The 23438-nt window shown below is 39.0% G+C and overlaps 1 protein-coding gene across 1 annotated transcript in view; it reads right to left on the reverse strand.

Annotated features, from left to right (window-relative positions):
* Positions 1-23438, reverse strand: part of ANP32A (acidic nuclear phosphoprotein 32 family member A) — a 59034-nt gene that overhangs the window by 20851 nt on the left and 14745 nt on the right. The window contains exon 2 of the mRNA XM_074234494.1: positions 111-260. Coding sequence (XP_074090595.1) covers positions 111-260 — 150 coding nt within the window. The remainder of the gene's footprint in view (positions 1-110; positions 261-23438) is intronic.

Below are 23438 nucleotides of genomic sequence, written 5' to 3' on the forward strand. Positions count from 1 at the left end.
TTAGAGCAGACATCTGGCACTTAACTACTTACCTTCAATTACCCTCCTCAAAAATAAAGTAATAACCCCACCTCCACATAGCAACATACATTCCAATTACTTTTATTTACCTTCTTAAGTTTATTTAACTTTGGTAAGTTTGCAACTGAGGAGAGGCCTACGTTGATTGTACTTAAGAACTCCAGTTCTTCAAAATCATCTGTGAGGCCTTTGATTTTACCATCATATGTCCGACAGTTGTCCAGGACAAGCTCTTTCACCTGTAAAAGGGAAAATACCTTTGTGAGGAAAAGTGGAGGTGTAGGGGAAAGAGAGGAGAAAGGAAACCTCACTGCCAACATGAACTATGGGAACAGAAGTGGGGGGGGGGTGAGAGTAGGAAGCCTTCTGTAATTACACCACAGGGTAGACTTTTCCAGTTTTGGGCGTCATGTTGCTGACGACACAAAGATAGCATTACAAAATGTGTTCTTTCTTCCTTGAGTCTAGGGAGAGAGGATGAGGGAAGGAGAGGGAGCCAATTTCCTGAATTTAGGATCAGAAACCTTAGAGGAAATACAGGGGTAGAGACCCAACTTACTGAAGATAGTGCTGGGCTTATTGTGAGAATTGCCACAATCCAATTAAACAGCCAAGAGCTCTCAAATTGCCATTAAAAAAATAGCACACACACACACACACACACACACACACACACACACACACACACACACACACACAGCCCCCCCCCCCCCCAAGAGCCACCTGACTTGATGCTACTTGCCAGCATTTGCCTTGGCAACAAGATGGTTAGAAACACTTCCATGCCTGAGAAGCAACCTCCCATTAGATTTCTCTAGTCACTGCTTGCCCTTTTCATCTTTTTTCCCTCTTTGGGGTCAGTCATCCAGCTCACTTTACATGTACCCTATTTCTGCTTCCCTGGCATCCTTGCTTTCTGTACATTCCCATAGTCTCATTACCAGCGGAAACTTCACCTTTCTTTAGCTTTCCTAAACACCTGGATTTTTCATGCTTCTCTCTCTCCCTCCCCCCTTCCTCTTTCCTCCTGAAAACTCCCTCTCATTATGGTTATTACCACAATAATTTTCATCATGTCAGGATGGAGATAACTGTACTTTGCCAGAAACAACAACAACCCACTGGATTTAAAGTCACAGGAGCAGGGCTCAAATCCTGACCTTGCCATATGCTACCTGGATGACCTTAAAGGAATCAATTAATCTCCTTATGTCTCAGTTTCCTCATCTGTAAAATAAGCATACTAATACAGGCAAGTGCTACACTCAGAGGAATGCTAAAATACTGTACATGAATAATGCTCTTGGTTGACACAGGCAAACTTTAGGTAAATGACAATGACTGTGCTTCTTATCACAATATCAGATTAGGGATAGAAGCTAGTAGAAGACAAAAGAGCTTCAAAGCACTTCAGAAGTCACCTAGTCCAATCCCTGATTTGAAGGAGGAAACAGAGCCCTAGGGAAGAGGCAGTGGCTGATTCAAGGTCATGCAACTAGAAGGCAAAATGAGAGCTATACTTAAGATCTTGGATCCCAATCAGTTTTGTTCTTTCTCTTTACAATATACAGGCAGCTCTTCACCCCTCAAGGCTCAGGATTTCAGGGTTGGTCTTTGTTCTTTTGTATATGGGCTGTTTTTTGAGGGGTAAAAGGAAAGATGATCAAGGGATAGATAATAGAAAATCACCAACTCAGGGACTGCCCCCAACCACTTGCTAAGTCAGCAGTTTGTCTTGGGAGTCTCTGGTTTCCCTCTTTCTTCCTGGTCTTCTTCCACCCCTCCCTTAACCCTGCCCCCAACACACAACACATCAATGCCCTCATGATCCTTCTTCCAGCAAACTGGAGCTTTCATTCCAACCAAGAAGTAAATAATTTATAACAGCTTAAAGGGGAATTTTGCACTTTAAGAGAAATCAAAACTTTAGTCTAAAAAGATGAATATCAAATTTGGGATTTGGAGGAGAGCAGAGCTGGTGGGGTGGGGAAGAAAATGGGGACCCAAGGCAGAAAAAAGTCCAAGAAGGGCCTGGGCAAACTCCACAAACACTGTGAATTGTTCTCACAGTGGTTCATTCTTGTTTGCAAAGAAATTTGGTTTGCTTAGATACAGATTCTGGGTGTTTAGTGTCCTTAACCCCCCCTTCCCCCACTGCAAAGCAAAAACCTAGATTCCTCTGCCGGTGTGAGAAAAAGAGAGGGGAGGAGAGGTGACAAGCAGAGCAGACATATGGCCTGCCCCAACACCCCAGCCAGCAAATACCACTCAAAGGGTGGGTGCTGCCTGCACAATCGTGCTAGAGTTGGGAGCATTAGGGAGTCCTACTAGCCTTCTGTTTGCTTTCTTCCTCCTCAGCCCCAGGGGCTGCTTCCCCACTGTGGGCCACTGGACCCATTCCCAGAGTACCTCATTTCCACTGTAGGTAACCTGATAAAAAGGGCCATATCCTCCAGAAGTCTTTCTCCTGGGTGAGGGGGGGACGAGTCTACAAGATGAAGTCACGGGCAAACTCCAATTTTCACGTTCATGTCCATTTTACAGATGAAGAAGTAAAAAAAAACCGGTTCTGGCCCAGCTTCTCTCCCAAATTTCTCCCAGGAGGCAGTGGATAGAAAAGGTAAAGTTCAGTTCAGTTTTCTGAGGTTATTTGTTAAACAAACTGCACTGGGGAGTAAATGGTGATAAACCTCAATTTCCTGGAACAGCTAATTCCTCTTTGCCCTTAAGTCTGGGATCTCCCAACTTGCAGGAGATAATACTGTGATCAGAGTCTAAGTGAGGAATCAAGTAGCACATAAAGAACCAAGGAGTAGAACTCTCAACTCTAGGATATTTTAGACAGTGTCCAGTAAGCATAATAGCATAAATGTTTTACCTTCAAATCAGGAGTACATAAGAAAGATACTTGAGACTCAGGTCTGTTGTTCCTGTATCTCACCCTTGTCCCCCAACTCTTAACTCAGTCAGCCCCTTGCCTAGAGCAGGCAATTTAAAAAATGCTTCTTGAATTGAATTAAAACCAGTCACAAATAATTCTCTTTACTCTAACCTCCTAAACAATACTTGTTACTAAAGAATAAGGAATTATGTAACTAGAGTGTATAGTGAGGGCAGCTCAGTGGTACGCTGGCTAGAGAGCAGACTTGGAGTTGGGAAGACTCATCTTCCTGAGTTCAAATCTGGCCTTAGACACTTCCTAGCTGTGTGACCCTGGGCTTAACCCTATCTGCCTCAGTTTCCCTGTCTATTGAATGAGCTGCAGAAGAAAATGGCAAATCAGTCCAGTGTCTTTGCCAAGAAAAACCCCAAATGGAGTCACAAAGACATGGATTTGACTGAAACTACTGGACAAAAAATAGCATATAATAACTAGAAGTTACTATAGGATTTGAGATTAGATATGGGGATACCATAGTCCTAGCTTTACATATGGATAGAATGACAGAGATTATTGAGGCCTCTCCTTCATTTGTCTAAAGTCATATAAGAAATGGCATAGCTAGGAGTTGAATTCATAGAATTTTTTAGTTGGGAGGGATGTCAACAATCATGTAATTCAATCCATACCTACAAAGGAATCTTTAGTGTAATATGGCCAGATAGTCATCAGCTAACCTTGAAGATTTGCAGGGAGGGAACCTCACTACTTCTTTCTCCTCCTCCAGAAATCTATAGTTCTTTTTTGAGGGTGGGGGTGGCAATAGGGAATAAGTGATTTGCTCATGGTCACACAGCTAATAAGGTAAGATTTGAACTCTCATTCTGACTCCAGGGCCAGTGCTTTATTCACTGGGCAACCCAGCTGGATAGTTACAATGGTTAGTATGCCTTAAACATAAAGATATTTATCACATCTCCCTTCCTTCCTTCCTTCCCCAATATTCCCAAGACTCTTTTTCTCCAGTCTAAACCTTCTCAGGTCCCTCAGTTGATCCATTCCATGACATGAACTTAAGGTCCTTTTTCTATCCTTGTTCACCCCCTCTGGATACTCCCTTACTAAACCAATTTCTTCCCTAAGCTTTGGTGATCAGAACTGAAAACAGTATTTCAGATGTGGTCTGAACAAGGTAGCTGGACTATATTCCAGCTCATTCTTAGATGTTATCCCTCTTTAAATGCAGCCTAAAATCACTCTAGCTTTTTTCCTCTGTCACAGTCATATTAGGCTTGTTCACTAAAACCCCTAGTTCTTTTTCTTATTGCTGTTCTGTCCTTTTCCAACTAAAAGGCCATTCCTTTTTGACTGAGAAAACAAAAGCAAAGAAAGAATTGTGCAGCTGTTTTTTTGTCTCTTGTCAGTTATCACTGTCCCATCCACCCAACTTTTTCCCTCCAATCTTTTCACACAATGTCCTATTTCCTGTCAAATTCCTTTATAGTAAATATCCTTATATCTTGGTCATCTTTGTTAATCTTTTTTTTTTAGTTTTTTTTCCTGCAAAGCAATGAGGTTAAGTGGCCACAACAGCTAGGTAATTATTAAGTGTCTGAGGCTGGATTTGAACTCAGGTACTCCTGACTCCAGGGCTGGTGGTCTATCCACTGTACCACCTTGCTACCCCATCTGTTAATCTTGATCCCCTTTGATGGCTCTTGGAATTTTTAATATTCTATTGAAAGAGTAAAAGGTAGGAATCTACCTTTCACTTCCCCATAACTTCAAACCAAAACAAAAACTGAGTATCTTCTCCTCAGAATCTACTTTTGTTTAATGAACTACTCACTTTTCAAACATTTCATATATAAAACCTTCCCTGAAGTCTAGTGTGTATTTGACTCTCCTTCCCATTGCCTTCTTTACAGAATAAATCAGACTAGTTGAATTAGAAGGAACCAAGGACAAGGAATCAATGGGTCACCTAGCCTTTGTTTAAAGCCTTCCCCAAATCCTCTATCCAATTCAGTACACATTTACTCAACATTTACTATGATTAAGGTACTAAGGAAATAAAGGTAAAAATGAACCTGTTCCTATCATCAAGGAACTTACGATTCTCCTGGGCAGGATTAAAAGGGTGAAGGCAGCACAAAGTGTTCTAGGAATATTTAGGGGAGAGGGGTTGGGGGAAGAGGTGCTGCTTCAATTGAACCTTGGAAGAGATATTCTCAAAACTGGAGATGAGAAGGGACTTTTTCAGGCTTGGGGGACAAGTTTATATTTATAAATGCAAAGCATTGGGAAATAGTATGTTGAACTGAAGAAACAGATAATAGTTCAGTTTGACTGGAATGCAAAATGCAATAGGAAATAAGAGCCAAATCATGTAAGACTGTAGAGGCATTGAATGCCAGACTCAAAGGGTTTTATTGTGTCCTAGAGTCAATAGGGATACTGAAGGCTTTTTGAGCAGGACAGTGAAATAGATTAGATGTGGGCAGTAAGACATCTATATCTTGCAGAATACTTGGCACATAATAGGCCCTTGAGAAATGCTGAGAGGTTTGATGGGAGGGGGAAGGGAAATGGGAAAATTCAGTTGAGTTTGAGGTATAATGGGCATCAGGTATTGACATCCAGGAAGAAGTTTGAGTAAACTCAAACTTGAGGAAAGAGATCAGGGATGTATAAAGAAGCTCTGGTCTAGGTTAAACCAAGGCAAATAGAGGTTAAATGACTTGTCCAGGGTCACACAAAAAGTAACTGAGATCGGATTTGAACTCAGATTCAGTGCTCCAGTCACTGTGTTACCTTGATGATCCCCATTTTACAGTTAAGGGAACAGAGATGAAGTAGCATGCCTGGGTCACACAGCTAATTAGTGTCTGAGGCTAGACGGGAATTCACATTTTCCTAATTCCATGCCCAACACTGTGTAATCTGCCACCATCTTTTTAGCCTGTGTGACCTTGACTAAATCTTCCTTTTTCTGAGCTTCAGTTTCTGATCTGCAAAAAGGAAGAAGGTAGAGACTAAATGGTCTCTAATGTTTAAACTTTGTATTTGCTCCAACACAATGATCTGTGTAAAGTAGGTGCTTAATACAAATTTGCTAAATTGACAGGGTCCCCCCCCCCCTTTTTTAAGGAAGAAATCAGCCTACCTGTAATTTCTAGTCATTGGTCCTATGTTTATGGATGAAAAGTCAAGAATGCCTTTCTATGTGACCTTTCAAATAATTGGACACAGAAATCATATGCCTTCTTCCCACCCTTAGTTTTCTCTTCCCCAGGCTAAATAGCCCCAGTTTCTTTGAGTGATCTTTATATTGTACAATGTTTAGTCCCCTTATCATTCTTGCTACTATCTAGGTGATCATAATCCTTCCTAAAATGTGGCACCCAGTCCTGGGGACAATATTATTATTAAATGTAGTTTGGTTATAGGAGAGAAAGTAGAGTGGAATTCTCTCTTTGCCATCACTCTGGACATTATACTCATTACTGAAGCTTGTCTTTTATATTGTACTGTAGACTTTGAACTGTCCACTCTTTTAAGAGGTTCTTTTTCCAAGATCAGTTATCTGATCAAACTTCCCTCATTAGAGAGTAAGCTCCTGGAGGGAAGGGACTGTGTGTCTCCTTTTCTATCCTTAGCACAATGACAGAAACAGAGTAAGCATTTAATAAATATTTATAGGCTGACTGCCTTAATGAGCTGCTTTTTCTTCTGAATGCCACACCTCATTATATTTATCTCTCCCATACGTCATCTTGTCAGGATCCTCTCATAGTTCCAGCCTTTTTTTGATCCTGATTCTCTCACCTGATACATTAGCAATGCTTCCCAGCTCACTACATTATCTGTAAATGTAGAAGCATGCCATCCCAGTCAAGAGTCAAGGAGAGAGGTTTCTGGGGAGGATGGGTAGGAAGACAGACTTTACCACAAGGTATCATGGTTTATATCCTGGGAGACCATCTCCTGCCCCCTATCATTTCAGAGGTAGGGTGGGGGTGGGGAGGAGGAGAAACTAAGGATTTATGAGTTTCTGCTGTCAGCATGTATGGAAGGCAACCTCTTCTGTCTGGCAATAATCCTATCCTACAACCACCGGGCTGTATTAGGCTAGGCTCAACCTATCTTCAGTGGGGAGGAAGATATGCCAAGAGCCAGAAACTATTTGTGTATGGATATCATACCCAGTACATTTCCTCAGCAGCAAATCAGGTATTGACAGATTCCAAAAATGTGGGCAATTCTTCTTGGGGGAGGGGGGGAGTGAGGGGATGACTTGTCATTGAGACAAGGAGATGAAGCATTAAGTCCTATGTTCCTCTATATATATATATGGACACATATGGACACACACACAATCTAGCTCTAGAGAATAATTTCACTCACTTCTACATATATATAGTATATAGGATATCAGACTTGGAGTTAGAAGAATCTGGATTCAAATCCTACTTTGTGACCCCAGGAAAATCACTGGACCACCCTTGACCTGAGTTTCCATATCTGTAAAACCTGACTTTAACTTGTCTTCTGACCTCAAGTTTCATACCTTCAATTATTTAATAAATAATTTGAAATGGATATCCTTCAGATATCTTAAAACCAAGCATGTCCAAAATTTAAGTTTATTATCTTTCTCCAAAAATCTGTCTCCATTTTCTAACTGTGAGATTATCATTCTCCCAGTCACCCATACTTGAAACCTAGGTTTCATCCTCCACATCCTATCTCCCAAAGGCAATCTAATATCAAGTCCTGTCAAGTCTATCTTTGCTACATCCTTCATATACATCCTTTTCTCTTATCTGACATGACCTTCCACCCTGATACCAACTCTTATCACCTCAAACTGAACCATTTTAATAACCTCCTGGCAGGTCTGCCTGCCTCAAGTCTCTCTCTATATACTACAGTCTACCATCTACAAAGTCATTAAAGTGATCTTTCTAAAGCACACGTATGACGACCAAGTCTCTTCTCATTCAATACATTTCAGAGTCTCCCAGTTGCTCCAGGATCAAAGATAAAATTCTCTATTTAGTTTTTCAAGTCCTCCATAAACTGGTCCCTTCCTTTCCTATCTCTCCAGTCTTATATCTTATTCACCCTTCTTGCTATTCCTTGCACATGATGATCCATCTCATATTCCAGTCATATTGACTGTCCCCCGTGCTTATAATTCTTTCCCCTAATCTCTTTCTGAAGCCTTTTCTGATCCTCTTAAATACAAATACCTTCCTTGTGCGATTATCTCCAAATTATTATATATATATATATATATATATATATGTGTGTGTTTCCCCATTTGATTATGAACTGTCTGATAGTAGGGGTTGTTCCTTGCCTTTTTTTGGTATTCCTAGAACTTAACACAAGAAATGAAGTAATAAATTCTTGTTGACTGGACTTTACTTGATTGGACCCAAGGCTTTTCAGGTTCCTTTCAGCTCTAAACCAGTAATCCCTGTTATACTCTTACTCAATTGTATTCTAACTAACTTCCCATCTATATACTCTATCCTTTTCATCTTTTTCATTCCCTCTTTTGAATATAACTGCCAGCTATACTTCCACCTAACTGCATCCTCTATGGGTTATGCCTCAAACAAATAACAAATCACATCACTAATCTCCTTTCCCAATTGAAGCCCCTCTCAGCTGAGTGTAAATTCAGTGAATGCTTGGGAAAAAAAGATGATAACAAAATGAGGTAATGGATTGAGAAGGAAAAGGAGATGAATTTGTGAAGGAGGCATGGACATTCCTCCTGAAAAGACCCTGATGGGAAAGGTTGTCATTTTTGAACTAGTACAAAGAAAGTTGGAACAGTTAAGGCTATGCTGCTACCCAGGTCATGTGTCCATTTTTCTTCATTTCCTTCCTGGATGTCATTACTACAGTGCATTGGGTGGAGAAGGAGGTGGAATGTATGTCTCTGGGGAATGCAACATCATAAAAGAACCCTTCTACTGGGATGCATTAGGCTCTTTAGCACAGAAGGCCCCCAAAAGAACAAGGGGATGTGCTATTATGGTTGGGATGGCAACCTGATTTCAGAGTCAGCAGCAGCACATTGTGAGGTGTCTGGCACAGACTCAGTTTGGGCAACCCCTCCTTTCCCCCACAGCTAATTTCTTATTCACAAGGCATCTAAGGTTTAGAGAAAAAAAAGAAAGGAGTCATCAAGTTCATCCTGCTGCTTTAACACCTTAGCCATGCTCCACCATTTTCTTACTGGCCTCTAAGGAAGGAGATCTCATAAGTCTCCCTTGGAGAGAATGGGAATATAATATTCTGCCTCAAAAGTCTAACTTTCATTTTACTTCATCCAATCCTTTGTTCCATGGGGTTATAACCCCAAACTACCCAATACAAAAAAGAATACTATCTCTTTTACATCTAGTGTATATGCCCTGCCTTAAAAATAAAAAAGTCCCTTTCCCCTGCCAAGTCCTGGGTGTGATCTAAGTAGAAAGTTAAAATTAAACTGAAAATTTGTACTTTGGATTTAAACTACACGTTCCTCATTTTGGGACACCCCCCCCCACAAACTAAAAATATCATCAGTATGTGGCTATATTTCTCTTTCCAACAACTACAGTTACTCAGGTTGTAAAAACTGTTTTTTTTTTTCCTACTTTAAAAACCTCCACAAAAAAACAAAGGCCAAAATCCTAGGCTTAATTCTTCAAATGTCAACTTAGAAAAAAAAAAATTTTTAAGCAAATTCTTCAAAGTTCAGGCATTACCAATGAGGAAGATCAATGATTTGGAAAATTCTAAAGAAATGGAATGAATACAGAGGTAACTGTGTTGACCAACAGGAAGTTCCAGATTCCTTTTTATAGGGTGCATATCTTTCTCCAAACCAATAAAGATACATCAACAACTTGCCATCAACAAAAGAGAAATCTACCATTGCAAACACTGAGTTCAGCACCAAATATACCTAGACTCTAAGGATTGCCATTAAGCTTCTATGAAGGTAAAGATCACAAGATATGAGGGCAGAAAAGCCTCAAAGCTCAACTGTTACAACTATGAGCACAATGATTTAATGGATCTGGGTCTCAGTTTCCTCATCTGTAAAATTGGAGTGGAAAAGTTAACCTTAGAATAATCTCTGAGGCTCCTTGCCTGCTATTTGATTCCTGAAACTTTATTCAATTTTAACTTTAAATGCTTCTGCGTTCCTCTCCAATCCTTCTATACCAAAGGATTTAGAGTTAGAAGATAACCTTACAAATTATCTAGCTAGTCTTCCAACTTCAAATCCAACTCTTTTCACTTAATCACTTCTCTCCAGACTGCTTTTATGAGAGCAGATAGTATTAGACATCCTATTATTCCCATCTGGCATGGCCATCAGGCTCAAATACCCATTACCTAGTACCACTATTTGCCTAGTGGTGCTTAAAGAAATTGTAGAGGCACCAACTCCTTCACAAAACCTCCCCTCCCCAATCTCCTTTGTTCAAACCATGTTCTCATAGTATTGTTTGGTTCTTTGAAGCATCAGTCACATTGTACCCTGTCCTAGACCTGTGTGTGAGTGTGTGTGTGTGTGTGTGTGTGTGTGTGTATGTACAGGATCATAGATTTAGTTTCAGATTTGGAAAGGAACTTTGAAATTGAGTCTGACCTTCCTCCCTTAAACAAAGTATATAAAAGAGCCAAAGAGGCTGTGATTTGTTCTAAGTCACATGCATAATAAACTTAGAATCAGACTTTGAGGCCAGGTCTTTGACTCTAAAACTCTACTATTGTACAGCAGCTAGTAGATAAAGCACTAGACTTGGAGTCAGGAGGATCAGAGTTCAAATTCTGCCTCAGACACTTACTAGTATAGTGTCTGACCTTGAGACAGTCATTTAACTGCTATGTGTCAGTTTCCTTATCTGTAAAATGGGGAAAATAATCACAATCATAATAAACTTTTAATTCCCAGGGTTGCAGTGAAGACCAAATGAGATAATAATTGTAAAGGAGTAAGTACAGTGTCCAGACCTATATAAATAGGTACATAAATGTTAAACACACACGCACACACAAACACACCTTTAACCCTTCTTGAAACTCTTATCAAGTTGTAAGCTCCTTTAGAGCAGAGACTATCATAATGCATCATTGCATTCACAGAACTCAGCAGTGTTTTACATTTAGAAGCTTAATTTGTTTTTAGGAAAACATTTAATAGTAAGTGATCAACAAACACTTCTGGAATACAAACCAACTCTCTCCAAATCTATATAGTAGGTCCACAAAATCATGGAAATGGGAAGGTCTTGAGAGATTATCTAGTTTAGCCTCCCCCATTTTACTGAGGAAGAAATGAAGGACCAGAAGTAAAATGCCTTAGGCACAGACACAGAGTCTGGTAGCAGAACTAGTTTTCTGGTCTAATACATATATATATATATATATATTTAAAATTTTAATAATTTATGTGAATGATTTAGTTTGGACATCCAATTTAGCCCTATTCAGCTCAAAACTCCCAAATTCAAGTGATCCAACAGCCTCAGACTCCCCAGAAGAATATATTAATTTAAGCATACAAAATTATTCATCTCAGGTAGGGTCAAAGGTCTAGAACATGAAAAATAAAACAAACCAAAAAACTATAAAAGAAAAAAAAGGTCTTTCTGAATTAGCAAACCATTTTTGTTTTGTATAACAGAGTATGAGAACACAGACAGGGCAAAGCAATGAAGACACATGGAGGATATGCAGGGTGACGACATCCCTTATTATTTTAAGGAGCCATCTGAATTCAGGATGAGGCTACGCCTTGTGCAGTCGTAATTAAGCTGTCCATCACCGCCCTAGTTTAATAGGCTAATCCCAAATGGGGAGGGGAAGAGGAAGGGAGGAGGGAATAGAAGAGGGAGATTGTCAGAAGTTAATGTAATGTAAGCATTGTTGCTCCCCACTCAGAATTGGCTTTCCTGCATAAGTGGGTGAGGGATTGGGTTTCTCCCTCCCAAGTGCAGGACAGCTGGTTCCTTTGCAGGACTCACCCACTGAGCTGAATGAGCAGATCCAAGTGTAGTTTGAAATGACAGCCCAGGTACAAGATAGAAACCTGTTGGTTTGGACTTTTTAAATAAGCCAATTCAGTCAGGTTCCATCCCCCTGCTCATTCCATGATAGTAGTTTCTGAGAATTCGATCAGACACAGGAACATAGGGTTAGGTTTTGAGTGATGCCAGAAGGGAAGTCTGAGGCTCTTAAGTAATTATGGAAATGGAGAACCACCTGTTCTCCAAAAATACCATGAAAACAAAAACTGTCCCTTGAGATGGTAACCTTGTTAACTGCTGCCACCAGAGGATGTCAATTCTTTACTCCATTCGTTTCAGTCAAGACTAGTTTCCCAATCCCATGCTATCCACTGCTCCATTTCTGGAAAGGCCCTTCAGTCTGATGGTCTTACCTATTTATTTATCAAAGACCATACCATATCATACCATACCACTCCTCCCCCAAGGCCCTTTCTCTCAACCCTGAGGCTGGGTGATATGATACAGTTTTACCCAGGTCACTGGGCAGTCAAGAGTAAACATCTCAAATTGTGAAGTTCTGCTCTCAAACACTGGGCCACTGTTCTAATTCTGAGACATAAAAATCACAAACAGCCTGCCTTATTAGAGAGACACAATTTCCCCTAAGCAATAGCAAGTCAGGGAGAGAGGTTTGGAAGGAACAGAGGAAAGGAAATCTAAACTCCACTTTGATCATTGTTATTTCCTGGACCAAGAAGCCTCCTCTCTTCATCTTAAAGTGTAAATCCTTAGATTGTCAATCACAGCCTTTCACAATCAAAAGTCACAGTCTCCATCTGTTTCCTTATCTTTCTGTACTTCCCTGACCCCAGTTACATTTGTCTCTCCTCACTTATCCCCTTGATATGTCACAGAATACTTCCCCTCATCTCCCCACCTCCCACACCAATCACACATGAAGAATGACATTCCCTCTCCTTTCTGCCTGTCTGTTCTTATTCATCCTTTAAGGACTACTTTAAATCTTCTTTGAGGCCTTCCCTGACCAGCCCATAGTATTAACCTTGGTTAGACTTTACATATTACTTATGAAGCATATGATTCACCATGCTATTAGTTTACTTTATATGTATTTGTCTACCTTCCACTAAAATTCTTCAAAGTTATCCAAGCAGAGTGTAGAATTTGGTAGATCCTACATCAAGCCACTCAGCTTTGGGAACGGGTTGGGTGATAGAATGTATGGGCCCACCACAATAAAATGCTTCAAGCTTTATTATCAAGTTGACCTCGGAGAATGATTAATGTTTCAGCTACAGAAACTCTCAAAGACAGTATCCTAAATCATAATCCAATGGTGATCTGCAGTATTGGGGGTATGGTGTAGCTTCACTCTGAAAGCTCCTGTTCCTGGTCTCTCATCTAGATTGTTAGCTCCTTGGGGACAAAGAAGGCTTTTTTTTTTAATACTTCTTTTTGTACTATCCACAGAACCTGATAAAATGCTTGGCATAAGAATGCCCAAGAAATCAATCAAAAAAATATTTTGATTGCTTAAATGAGTACATGAAAACAAACCATTAGAGCTGGGGATAGAGCTGTCAGAAGGGTATCTCTCTATGAAAGAAAAATTTTAAGGTCCCCTAAAAATCTATTCATTTGCTTTCAGAGGGAAAAGGACATCACCCTAACACAAAACATTGTAAGTTACAGAATAAGTTTCCCAGGACTGCTAGTCAAGTTAAAAGATTAATTTAGTTGATTGGGTCTCCTGCAATTGGCTTCTGGTTCTAAAGCTTGGCTAGGTCTGTTTAACTCATGGTCTAACAAAATAGCATAAATAAATGAACTCGAGAAAATAACTTAGCACTTCAACAAATGAGAAGGAAAAGTCTTGAGATTTGTTTCTCTATGACCAAGAGGGACCCATCTGTACAATAACTAGCTCTGGTGCAAACTATTGTAGATGGCAACAAAAGTAAGGATTTTTCTCTAGGTGAAGCTAAATGACCCTAAAAAGAAACTGAACCCATGACCTGGGCTTCATTAGTCCTGTACTCTAGCAACACAGGATGACAGAATCACAATTTAAAAGCTGCCAATCCAATGTAAATTTGGACAGAAGCACTGAATAACCAGATAGAAAATTTAGAGTTAGGAAAGAAATCTCTTTTTGATCATGAAAAAGAAAATCCCCTCCCATGATCTCTCCCCTCCCAACAAGAGGATTATGTATAAAAAGTAATTTAGTTTAGGTTTTTTCCTCTTAAAGAGAGTATAAAACAACTATTGTAAAACTGTAAACAAGAATCAAAAATTACTTCTGAAATATAACAACTATTAATATACTTTATTCCATCTTAATGACCATTTTGGTGGGAGGGGGAAGACAAAAAGGTAGAGGAAAACAATAGAGAAGTCAGACTCATTTGTTAAAGTATTAGGAGATTATTTTCTGCTTCACTAAGGGATTTAGGTAACAAGATTTGATTAGTTGATTCATGTCTTCACAGGTTCTAATCTTTAAGTAGGGGGAAATTGTAAATAATAGGAAGTACTCTTCGAGAATAAGTGGAAGAAACAGTTGGTAAAATTCTATCAGGGATTTATTAAACAAATCCAAGCATTTAAAAAAAATATCAGCACAGTTTCACTAGGAACAAGAACTTTATTTCCCTTTTTGGTAGGTTTATTACACTGATAAATTGTGGTGGGTAAGAGAATGAGGGTTTTAAAAGATTTCTATTTAATGAAGTCATAGGCTTGCAATGACAAGCAATAATTTAACAGGGATAATTGTCAGGGTCTACATTTAAGTTTTTAAAACAAAACCTTAGTTTTTGTTGGTACTTAAAAAATGCTTGTTGATTATTGTTTGCAGTTCATGCTCAATGAAGGCCAATGACATTAGGAAGGTGAAATCCTGATTTGCAAGTGAGTTGGCTATAAGTGAAGCAGAACTGTGTAAAGTCACCAGCCTCACTCTCTCCTCCAGAGCCATCTGGGGCCCCATGGCAACATATAGATCAGGAGATTAGAGATAGAGACTTTTTAAGCTAAGGTCTCTCTCTGAGGAAATGCCCATTTAGTGATTAAGACTAGGTAAGAAATGTTTGCTTTTTGATTGACTGAGAGGTAGGCAGATGCCTTGCCATGTTCATGTTGTTAGTATGTGCTGAGGCAGCACTCGAACCCCGGTTTTCTTGATTCCAAAGTCAGTCTAATTCACTCTACTGCTTCTCAGGAAACATGTTTGTTTTCTTTACATCTAAATATTTGAAAGGTCGTCACTGGAAGAGTTAGTAAACATGCCTTGTTACTTCAGAGGGAGAAACTTAACCATTAGGTGGATGTTGGAAAGGAGTGGATTTCAGTTCAATGCAAAAGAGAACTTTGGTATTAATAATGGATATCAACTTGCAGGAAGACTTTGTGTAGCTCCATTAAAATCTCAGTAAATTCTCTGACAGGGTATGTCACTCAGCCTTGAACCTTGGTTTAGGGGATGAAATAAATTACTTTTAAGTTCCTGGTCAAGGGCAGCTAGGTAGATAGATCACTGAACTTGGAATCAGGAAGACTCATCTTCTTGAGTTCAAATCAGATCTCAGACACTTACTGTGACCCTGGGCAAGCCACTTAACTCTGTTTGACTCAGTTCCTCATCTGCAAAATGCGTTGGAAAGGAAATGGCAAGCCATGCTAGTATCTTTGCCAAGAAAACCCCAAAATGGTATCATAGAAAGTCAGACATGACTGAAATGCTAAACAAGAACCACAAAAGGATCTAACCATTGCTAACAGTCTATGACTTCATTTCTTATCCTAGAGAAGCTTCACATTCCTGTTAGAGTTATTCTCAGGTTTATAAACCCAATGGTCAGAGACTTACCCTTATCTTGGAAAAGAAACCTGTTTTTATCATATGAAAGTAAAAGGAACAACTACACCCAACATTTCAAGTCTATGACTGCCAATACTTCCAAATAAAATGGGTACTAATTCTCAGTAAATATCTAAGGGATAGAAGCATTGGCATAGTGAATCATCAGAAAAGGAAACTCTCTTAAATCAATGAAGATTGGAACCTTCTCTGAAACTTAGCTTTAGAGAGTGGTTCAGAACATTGAATGACTTGCCCAGAATCATACGTGTCAGAAGTGAGACTTGAAACCAAGCCTTGATTTCCAGGCTATCTTCCTGGCTGCTATAACACCCTCTTGCACCAAACTAGAATAAAGCCCAGGAATGGAGAGTGGAGCCATAGGGGCAGTGAAGGACTTGCAAGACCTGGAAAAGGGCAGTCAGTGGCAGCAGTAGAATGCAGAACAAGAAGGGTGGATGGCTACATGAGATGTGAAACTTTAAGGTCTGGTATGGAACCAGTTATATATATTGGGCAAGGCTGAGTCTATAATCACTCATCTGTTACTTCACTCAGTCACATCCCCTAGTTCATAGACCATTTACTTTGCTCTTGGTTCATTTTGTTTGTGTTTTTGCAAGGCAATGGAGTTAAGTGACTTGCCCAAGGTCACATAACTAAGTATTAAATATCTGAGGTCAAAATTTGAACTCAGGTCCTCCTGACTCCAGGACCAGTGATCTATACACTGTGCCACCTAGCTGTCCCCTACTTTGCTCTTGAGAAACTTCCTATGCAGTTAGGATGACCAGACTCATCTCAACTACAGAATTGTGAATTGCAATTTTCTTCAAATGATAAGCTCCTAGGAGCCAAGAAATACTAATGGCTTGACACCTGTCAAGGGAGGATCCCTTGTTCAGACCATTAGGGAGTGAAATTGTTTTTGGTGAAATTTCTTCTCTTTTTAATACTAGGTAGCTGTTTTCTGAACTGAGTGAGCTGCTGGTTCACAGTCCTGCCCACAGGACTGCCCACATTAGTTAGGGTAATCCTTTGGTGCTCGACTGTTGCTAAGTTAGAAGACCATGGCCTAGGCCTCCTTGTGCATGTACAGTCAGATTATGTTCACTCATGAGACCTGTGCTAACCAGTCTGAATGTTTCACTTCTTTGCCAAAATACCATTCTGTTGGTATTAGATGATGTTTTATAGTCTCATGGGGGTGGGGTAGAGAAAAAGAGTATTACAGAGTCACCCTTTCCTGGAGTCTATCCATCTGGATACAAGGAAGCCTGGACAGGCAAAGGATACTACTGTTTATATTTATATATGGTCACAAGAAGACTTCTTGAGGTCACTGACTGTAGTCCTAATTACTTCCTTTGCTCCCTAGAGCTTCACACTGACCTTCACCTAGAACAAGGATTGACCTGGGGTCAATACCTTTTTAATTGGTAACTGCATTTTGATTATGATTTGCTTCCTTTGTAATCTCATGCATTATCTTATGCATTTAAAACAATTCTGAGAAGAGTTCCAAAGACATCACCAACCTTCCAAAAAAGTCCATGACGCGAAAATATTTAAGAGCTCAAAGCAGGACCTCATCTGTTTATGAGAAAGGATGTTTAGGCATATCTCTCCCAAGTGGGGAACAAAAAACCATGTTCAGAGATTTCTGTAGAACTTTTTAATTAACTATGCTGGTAGAGCACAAATTATCCAACTAAAGAATAATCCAAAAATTATTTTTATTGGGCATTAAAAGTACATTGTTGGTATTTTGCAACAATAAACTTCAGCAACTCGATTCAATTTAACACTTATGAAGTACCTACATGCTACTATGTGTGTGTGTGTGTGAGAGATGCCTTCCTAGGTGCTGAGGCTACAAAGACATAAAACATAGGACCCCCCACCCAATCTCTCCTGGAAGATACAATGTATGAATGTAGAAAGCCAGATTTGTATCTTTTGACGGGTTGTCTCAAAGTTTGTTATCGGGAATGAAACTATTCCACAAACCTTCTCATTGTGATTATCTTTCCACAAAGGAGATAGATGATGATTGCCAGACAATTTAAAAGATGACCAAAAGAATGCTTTGTTCTTGGTTGGGTTTTTTTTTGGACAATCTAAAATAGCTTATTTTAAAAATAAAAGGGAAATAGTTTAAATGATCCTACATTTAGACCTGGAATGAGCCTTCAAGATCACTGAGTTCAACCTTCACATTTTATTGAGAGACTACGTCTTGCCTAAGAGCCTAGAGATACTAAGTTGCAGTCCACTTGGGCATTAGTATAAAAAAGTTCCCCAGGAGGCAGGAATAGGTATATTATCAACTATCCTACCCTGAAGTTGGTCAAAAGGGATTATAATTATCAAGTACCATAAAAGGTATCTGAAGGCTGTCTCTAATTATATAAGTTTAATAGCCTTCTTGGTATATTAGTCAATTTATGTATTAGTCAAAGTTTCTACAAATATGTATGAAATTTAGTCAGCCACTTTTGTTTATTGAATGGTTGAAATAAAATGATGCCCTGGGTGAGGAATACAGTAAGGTTAAATAATTGCCTTAACAAAATATGAAGCCAAAGGATCAAATTTTATTGTACCTACAATATTAGAAAGTCAGTAAAATTAAAAAAAAGTCTTTTCAAGGTTGTCTTCCAAATTTACATGGGCTGTAAAAACAACCAACAAATTGTTATATTCTATGTACTGATCCTTAAAGGAAAGAGAGTTAATGACTAGGTATAGTAGACTGAATTTGGAGTCAGGAGTTGGGGTTCTAGTCTTAACTTGGTTTCTAACACTGGGTTAACTTAAACAAGTCATTTCATTTCTCTATCTTTGAAATGAAGGACTAATTGGATTAATCTTTCTAAGATTCTTCTATCTCTAAAGTTGAATCTCCAGACTCCTAGTCCCAGTGAATAGTCTTTTCCAAGGGCCCATTGGGAGCTAAAAACCCTCACACAAGAGGTAGCATGTAAATCATTAGCTCCAACATAACCCCAAGTTTGGAGCACTTACAACTTTTTAAGGTTTTGCAAGACAATGGGGTTAAGTGGCTTGCCCAAGGCCACACAGATGGGTAATTATTAAATGTCTGAGGCCACATTTGAACTCAGGTACTCCTGACTCCAGGGCTGGTGCTCTATCCACTGCACCACCTAGCCGCCCCACACTTAAATTTTTAAGGCATTTTTGTCCATATCTATGAACTATATTTTTAAAAATCTCATGACAATCCTGGGATGCAGATAGGGCAGACATTAACTTCCTTTTTTAAGGTAATGAGCCTGAAGCCCAGAAAATGAATCAAGTTGTCCAACAGAGCAGGTTAGAACTGATTCTCCTTCTTTAATCCTGTCCTGGGGATAGACATTGTGCTCTGGGAGAATACTAGGCCTATAAATCAGGGCAGTTCTTAAGAGAATCTAATCAAAATGCCTTGGAATCTTTGACAACTGGTAAGAGAAAATATCTGCCACCATCCTCACCTTCCAACTATTCATTTGTGCTATATATTTTGCTCCTAGATCACAGATGTGTGTGTGTGTGTGTGTGCATGCATGTGCGTGTGTGGAGGGGCATTGGTAGAAGGTCTCTAGAGGTCATCTATTCTACCTCCTCACTTACAATAAGACTCAGTGTAGGGAACATGGTTGGTCCATGGAAAAGCCAGGTCCAGCTCCTAATGATAAACCACTGAACCTTAAAAGTGTCTAATTAGGCTACGTTTTGCTTTGACCTCTTATCACAACATTACCTCCCTTTTTGCTAACTTAACATAAAATAATTGGATTTACATAAACTATGAATAAGGGGGTGATTATTCACTTTATAAAAAGAACTTGCCATATAATTCATTTAAATAGAAAGCTCCCTATGTTACATTTAAAGGAAACTTGTTTTTTGTTTTTGTTTTCCAAAAGGTAGAAAACTGGGACCTGGTAGATCAAGAACTGGATTTGGGATCAGAAAGATGAATTCAATTAATCTTGGGCAAGTCACTTAACTTTGATCTGCCTTAGTTTCTTTATTTATAAAGGGAACAATGATAGAACCTTCCTCACAGGGTTGTTTTAAGGAGAGTGTGTGTGTGTGTGTAATATGTATAAAGATATATACACACATGTTTACACATACCCATATACACATAGTATATGTGTTCATGCACATATATAAACATTTTGTGCTTTAAAGTACTACATAAGTAAAGGCTCATTTAATACCAAGATCAGTGGTCACCCCTTCTATAAAGCCTTTCTGAATTCCTACTCTGTAGAAGGGGAGAGCAGGGAAACAACCTGTCCTTTTCACATTCTACCTTATAGTTAGTTATTTGCAAATGTAGTTACAGTACTCAGACTGAAGGTCCTGGTCTTTCTTACTTATCCATGTTTCCTTAGCATCTGGCAATGTCATGCACAGCGGAGATCCACAACAAATTCTCTTTTACTCATTGATTCCCCCTTCCCTGGAAAAACCTGAGTTCCCATATCTCTGAATTCCAGTTGCTCTGCAGATTCACCTCTCCTCTCCTCTCCTTTAGAAGGATAAAATAATATAAAGTATATTAAAAAGTATTTTGCAAATCTCAAAACACTATATAAATATCAACTTTTATTATTATACTTTCAAGTACTAGCCTCAGGCTTGCCCATTCCAATTACTCTGCCAAGATTTAGAAGATGAGATTACCATAGTCAGCCCTCATTTTACCTAAATCCCCTTTAATGTAAATTAAAGTACCAATATTTGAATGTATTTATTTCAATTAAAGTATCCAAAATGTTGAAATTCTCTTTACCAATTGAGTTCTGCTCTACTCAACAAGGCAATAAACTAGCAATATGGTTTTCACAAGGAGCTTCCCCTCCCCATCCCACTCTAACCCTTTCTGGGATTGTACCTCAGCCTAGAGACCAGAAATGGTCTAGTAATGAAAAGGATGAATCCTAACTACCAGCAAGCAAATTGGGTGGGGAGTGGATGGTATTGATGATGGACAGAGCACTAAAGAACCAGGCTAGAGATTTGGGTCCTAACTGATTTTTTCCTTAACTAGCTATGTGTCACCCTCTTTTGCATTAGACTACTCATTTTACATATTAGGAAAACAGAGAAGCTAAGCACCTTGCCCTTGGTTATCTTTATTTTAACTTTATGTTAATGTTCAGGCACTTCAATCATATATCAGATTCTTCGTGACCCTACTTGGGTTTCTTGGCAAAGATACTAGTGGTTTGCCATCTTCTTCTCCAATTCATTTTAATGCATAAAAAAGCATTAAGTGACTTGTCTAGGGTCACAGAACTAGTAAGTATCTGAGGGCAGATTTGAACTCATGTCTTCCTGATTCTAAACCTGGTACTTTATCTACTAGTGAATACCAGATTTGAAACCTAGTCACTGTTGACTGGGCAGAGACTCTCTAAAGTTTCTCTTTACTTCTAAAAGGATTAATATTTCATGTATTATTTTTGTTCCCCCTAGAATGGTAGGTATAGCACTGGACCTGGAATTGGTAAGAACTGGGTTTAAATCTCATCTTAGATGATTAGTGTTATGACAACATAGAATTAATTTAGTTCCATTTTCTGCAGCTGTAAGAAGGGGATGATAAAGCCTGAAGTAGACACCTCACAATATTGTGAAACTCACATGAAATGGTCTATGTAATGTGCCTTACAAACTTTATTGCATTTAACAAAATATTAGTTATTCTTTTGAGAAAATATTATCTAGCCTCCTCACCCCAGGTTTATTTAAAGTACCAAAATGAATTGGCATCAGTACATTCCACTGAATTCAATTCAAAAGTTCTTGAGTATCTAATACAATACAGCATGTCCCAAAAGTGTTAGTACAGTTAAAGCTTTAATAGTTATTATATACTAATTGTTTTTAATAGCTATTAAGGCATAAAATATACTCCCTATTAGCTTAAATAAACTATTAAAGCTTAAAACTGCACTAAGACTTTTGAGACATGGTTTATTAATAGCATTATTACTGATATGTGTGGATGTCAGCCTCCTGGGACTATGACATAGGATCATAGATTTGGAGCTTGAAGAAACCTCAGAAGTCAATCTCTTCATTTTACAAATGAGGAAACTGAGTCCAAGAGAGGATAAGCGATTGGACTAGGGTCACCAAGCTAGTTGTCCTGTCTGAGGCAGGATTTAAAACTAGGACTGGATATAATTGATTTCTATTGTGGACATCATCTAGGACAAGTGACCACACCCCCTACCTAAGTCATATAGGGATGCTTCAATGCTTACACAAATCTGACTGCAATAACTCCTCTGATGGTGTGATGATTAAAGGCTCTTTAGTTCTGTCAAAGTAATTACATTTGGCTCACCTACATTTCTGCTACAGCTATAACTGAATGATATTCTTTTCCCTTCTTCTTTGGAAGCAAAATTCATTGTCTCATTTCTCCCCATGCCCTTAAACCCCCAACCCGATCTCTCAAGCCTCCTAATGGAGGCCCATTATATAGTTCTTTCTTGGTTCAGAACAATGGCATCCTTACCCTCAAATAATAAAGACTGAGGAAGCTTATGGGCTGACACCTTGGAAATGTGAAGAATAGAACTATGTTGATCTAGAATACTTAAGACATACCTAGGTTCTGAATCCACAGCATGTTTGTGCATTCTTATGATGCATTCGTTTTCAGCAAGATGCAATATTTGTAGGTAACTCAAACACTTTACTATGTGGACTTTAAAGGAAAGTGAACTACAATGTAACAAAAGGGCTGGAGACTAAAAATGGAAAAAAAATCTTTATTGTTGAGAAATAATACAAGTATTTATGACTCAACATTTTAAGGATTACAAAATACCTTATATACAACATTTCATTTATTCTTCATAAAAACCCTTTATTGTTCCCATGGGGGGGGGGATCTGGTGGTCATAATTTGAATGACTTGCTCAAGATTATACAGCTAATGAGTAGGGGAGCTGGGACTTAAAGCCAAGTTCAACTCTAGCTCCAAAACTAGTCATCTTCCCACTATATATCTACCATATATGCATATACCCACACATTATGATAGGATTAGAATATATAAGGTATATATTAGAAAATTATTATCTCTATCTCTAATGATCAGTAGAGAATCAGCCTTATTAATGTTCTGCACAACTCTGTGCAGAACTTTGCCACATACTTTAAAGCAGAGTGCTGCTTCCAGCAGTGTAAAGTTGGATGAAGAGCCGTCAGTGGTGTGGAAGGAGCTGGGACCACACCCAAGAGATATGTAGACAATTTCACAAACATGGAGTGAATGTGAGACTCAATTAACTGGTATTATTTACTCATTTGAGCAGTAGGTAAATGTTGGGGATCAGGGAAGGGGGGTGCTGAATCAAAGAAATTGTTCTATTATTGCTCTGCTTATTGTTCCTTGCTTTTTGCCTTCTACCATTCCAGACAAACCTAATGCTTCCCTGAGTTTGATCTTCGGGCTCCTACTTCATCATATGACTAAAAGTTAACTTCCATTTCTGCTCTGTACCTGCCTTCTCATCATCTTCATCTTTTGGAATCTTTATTTCCCTTTTGAGGCTTGGTTCAGATGCCCCCTCAATCTATAAAACTTCCC

This window comes from Macrotis lagotis, chromosome 4 (assembly GCF_037893015.1).
Source record: "Macrotis lagotis isolate mMagLag1 chromosome 4, bilby.v1.9.chrom.fasta, whole genome shotgun sequence".
Classification (NCBI taxonomy): domain Eukaryota; kingdom Metazoa; phylum Chordata; class Mammalia; order Peramelemorphia; family Peramelidae; genus Macrotis; species Macrotis lagotis.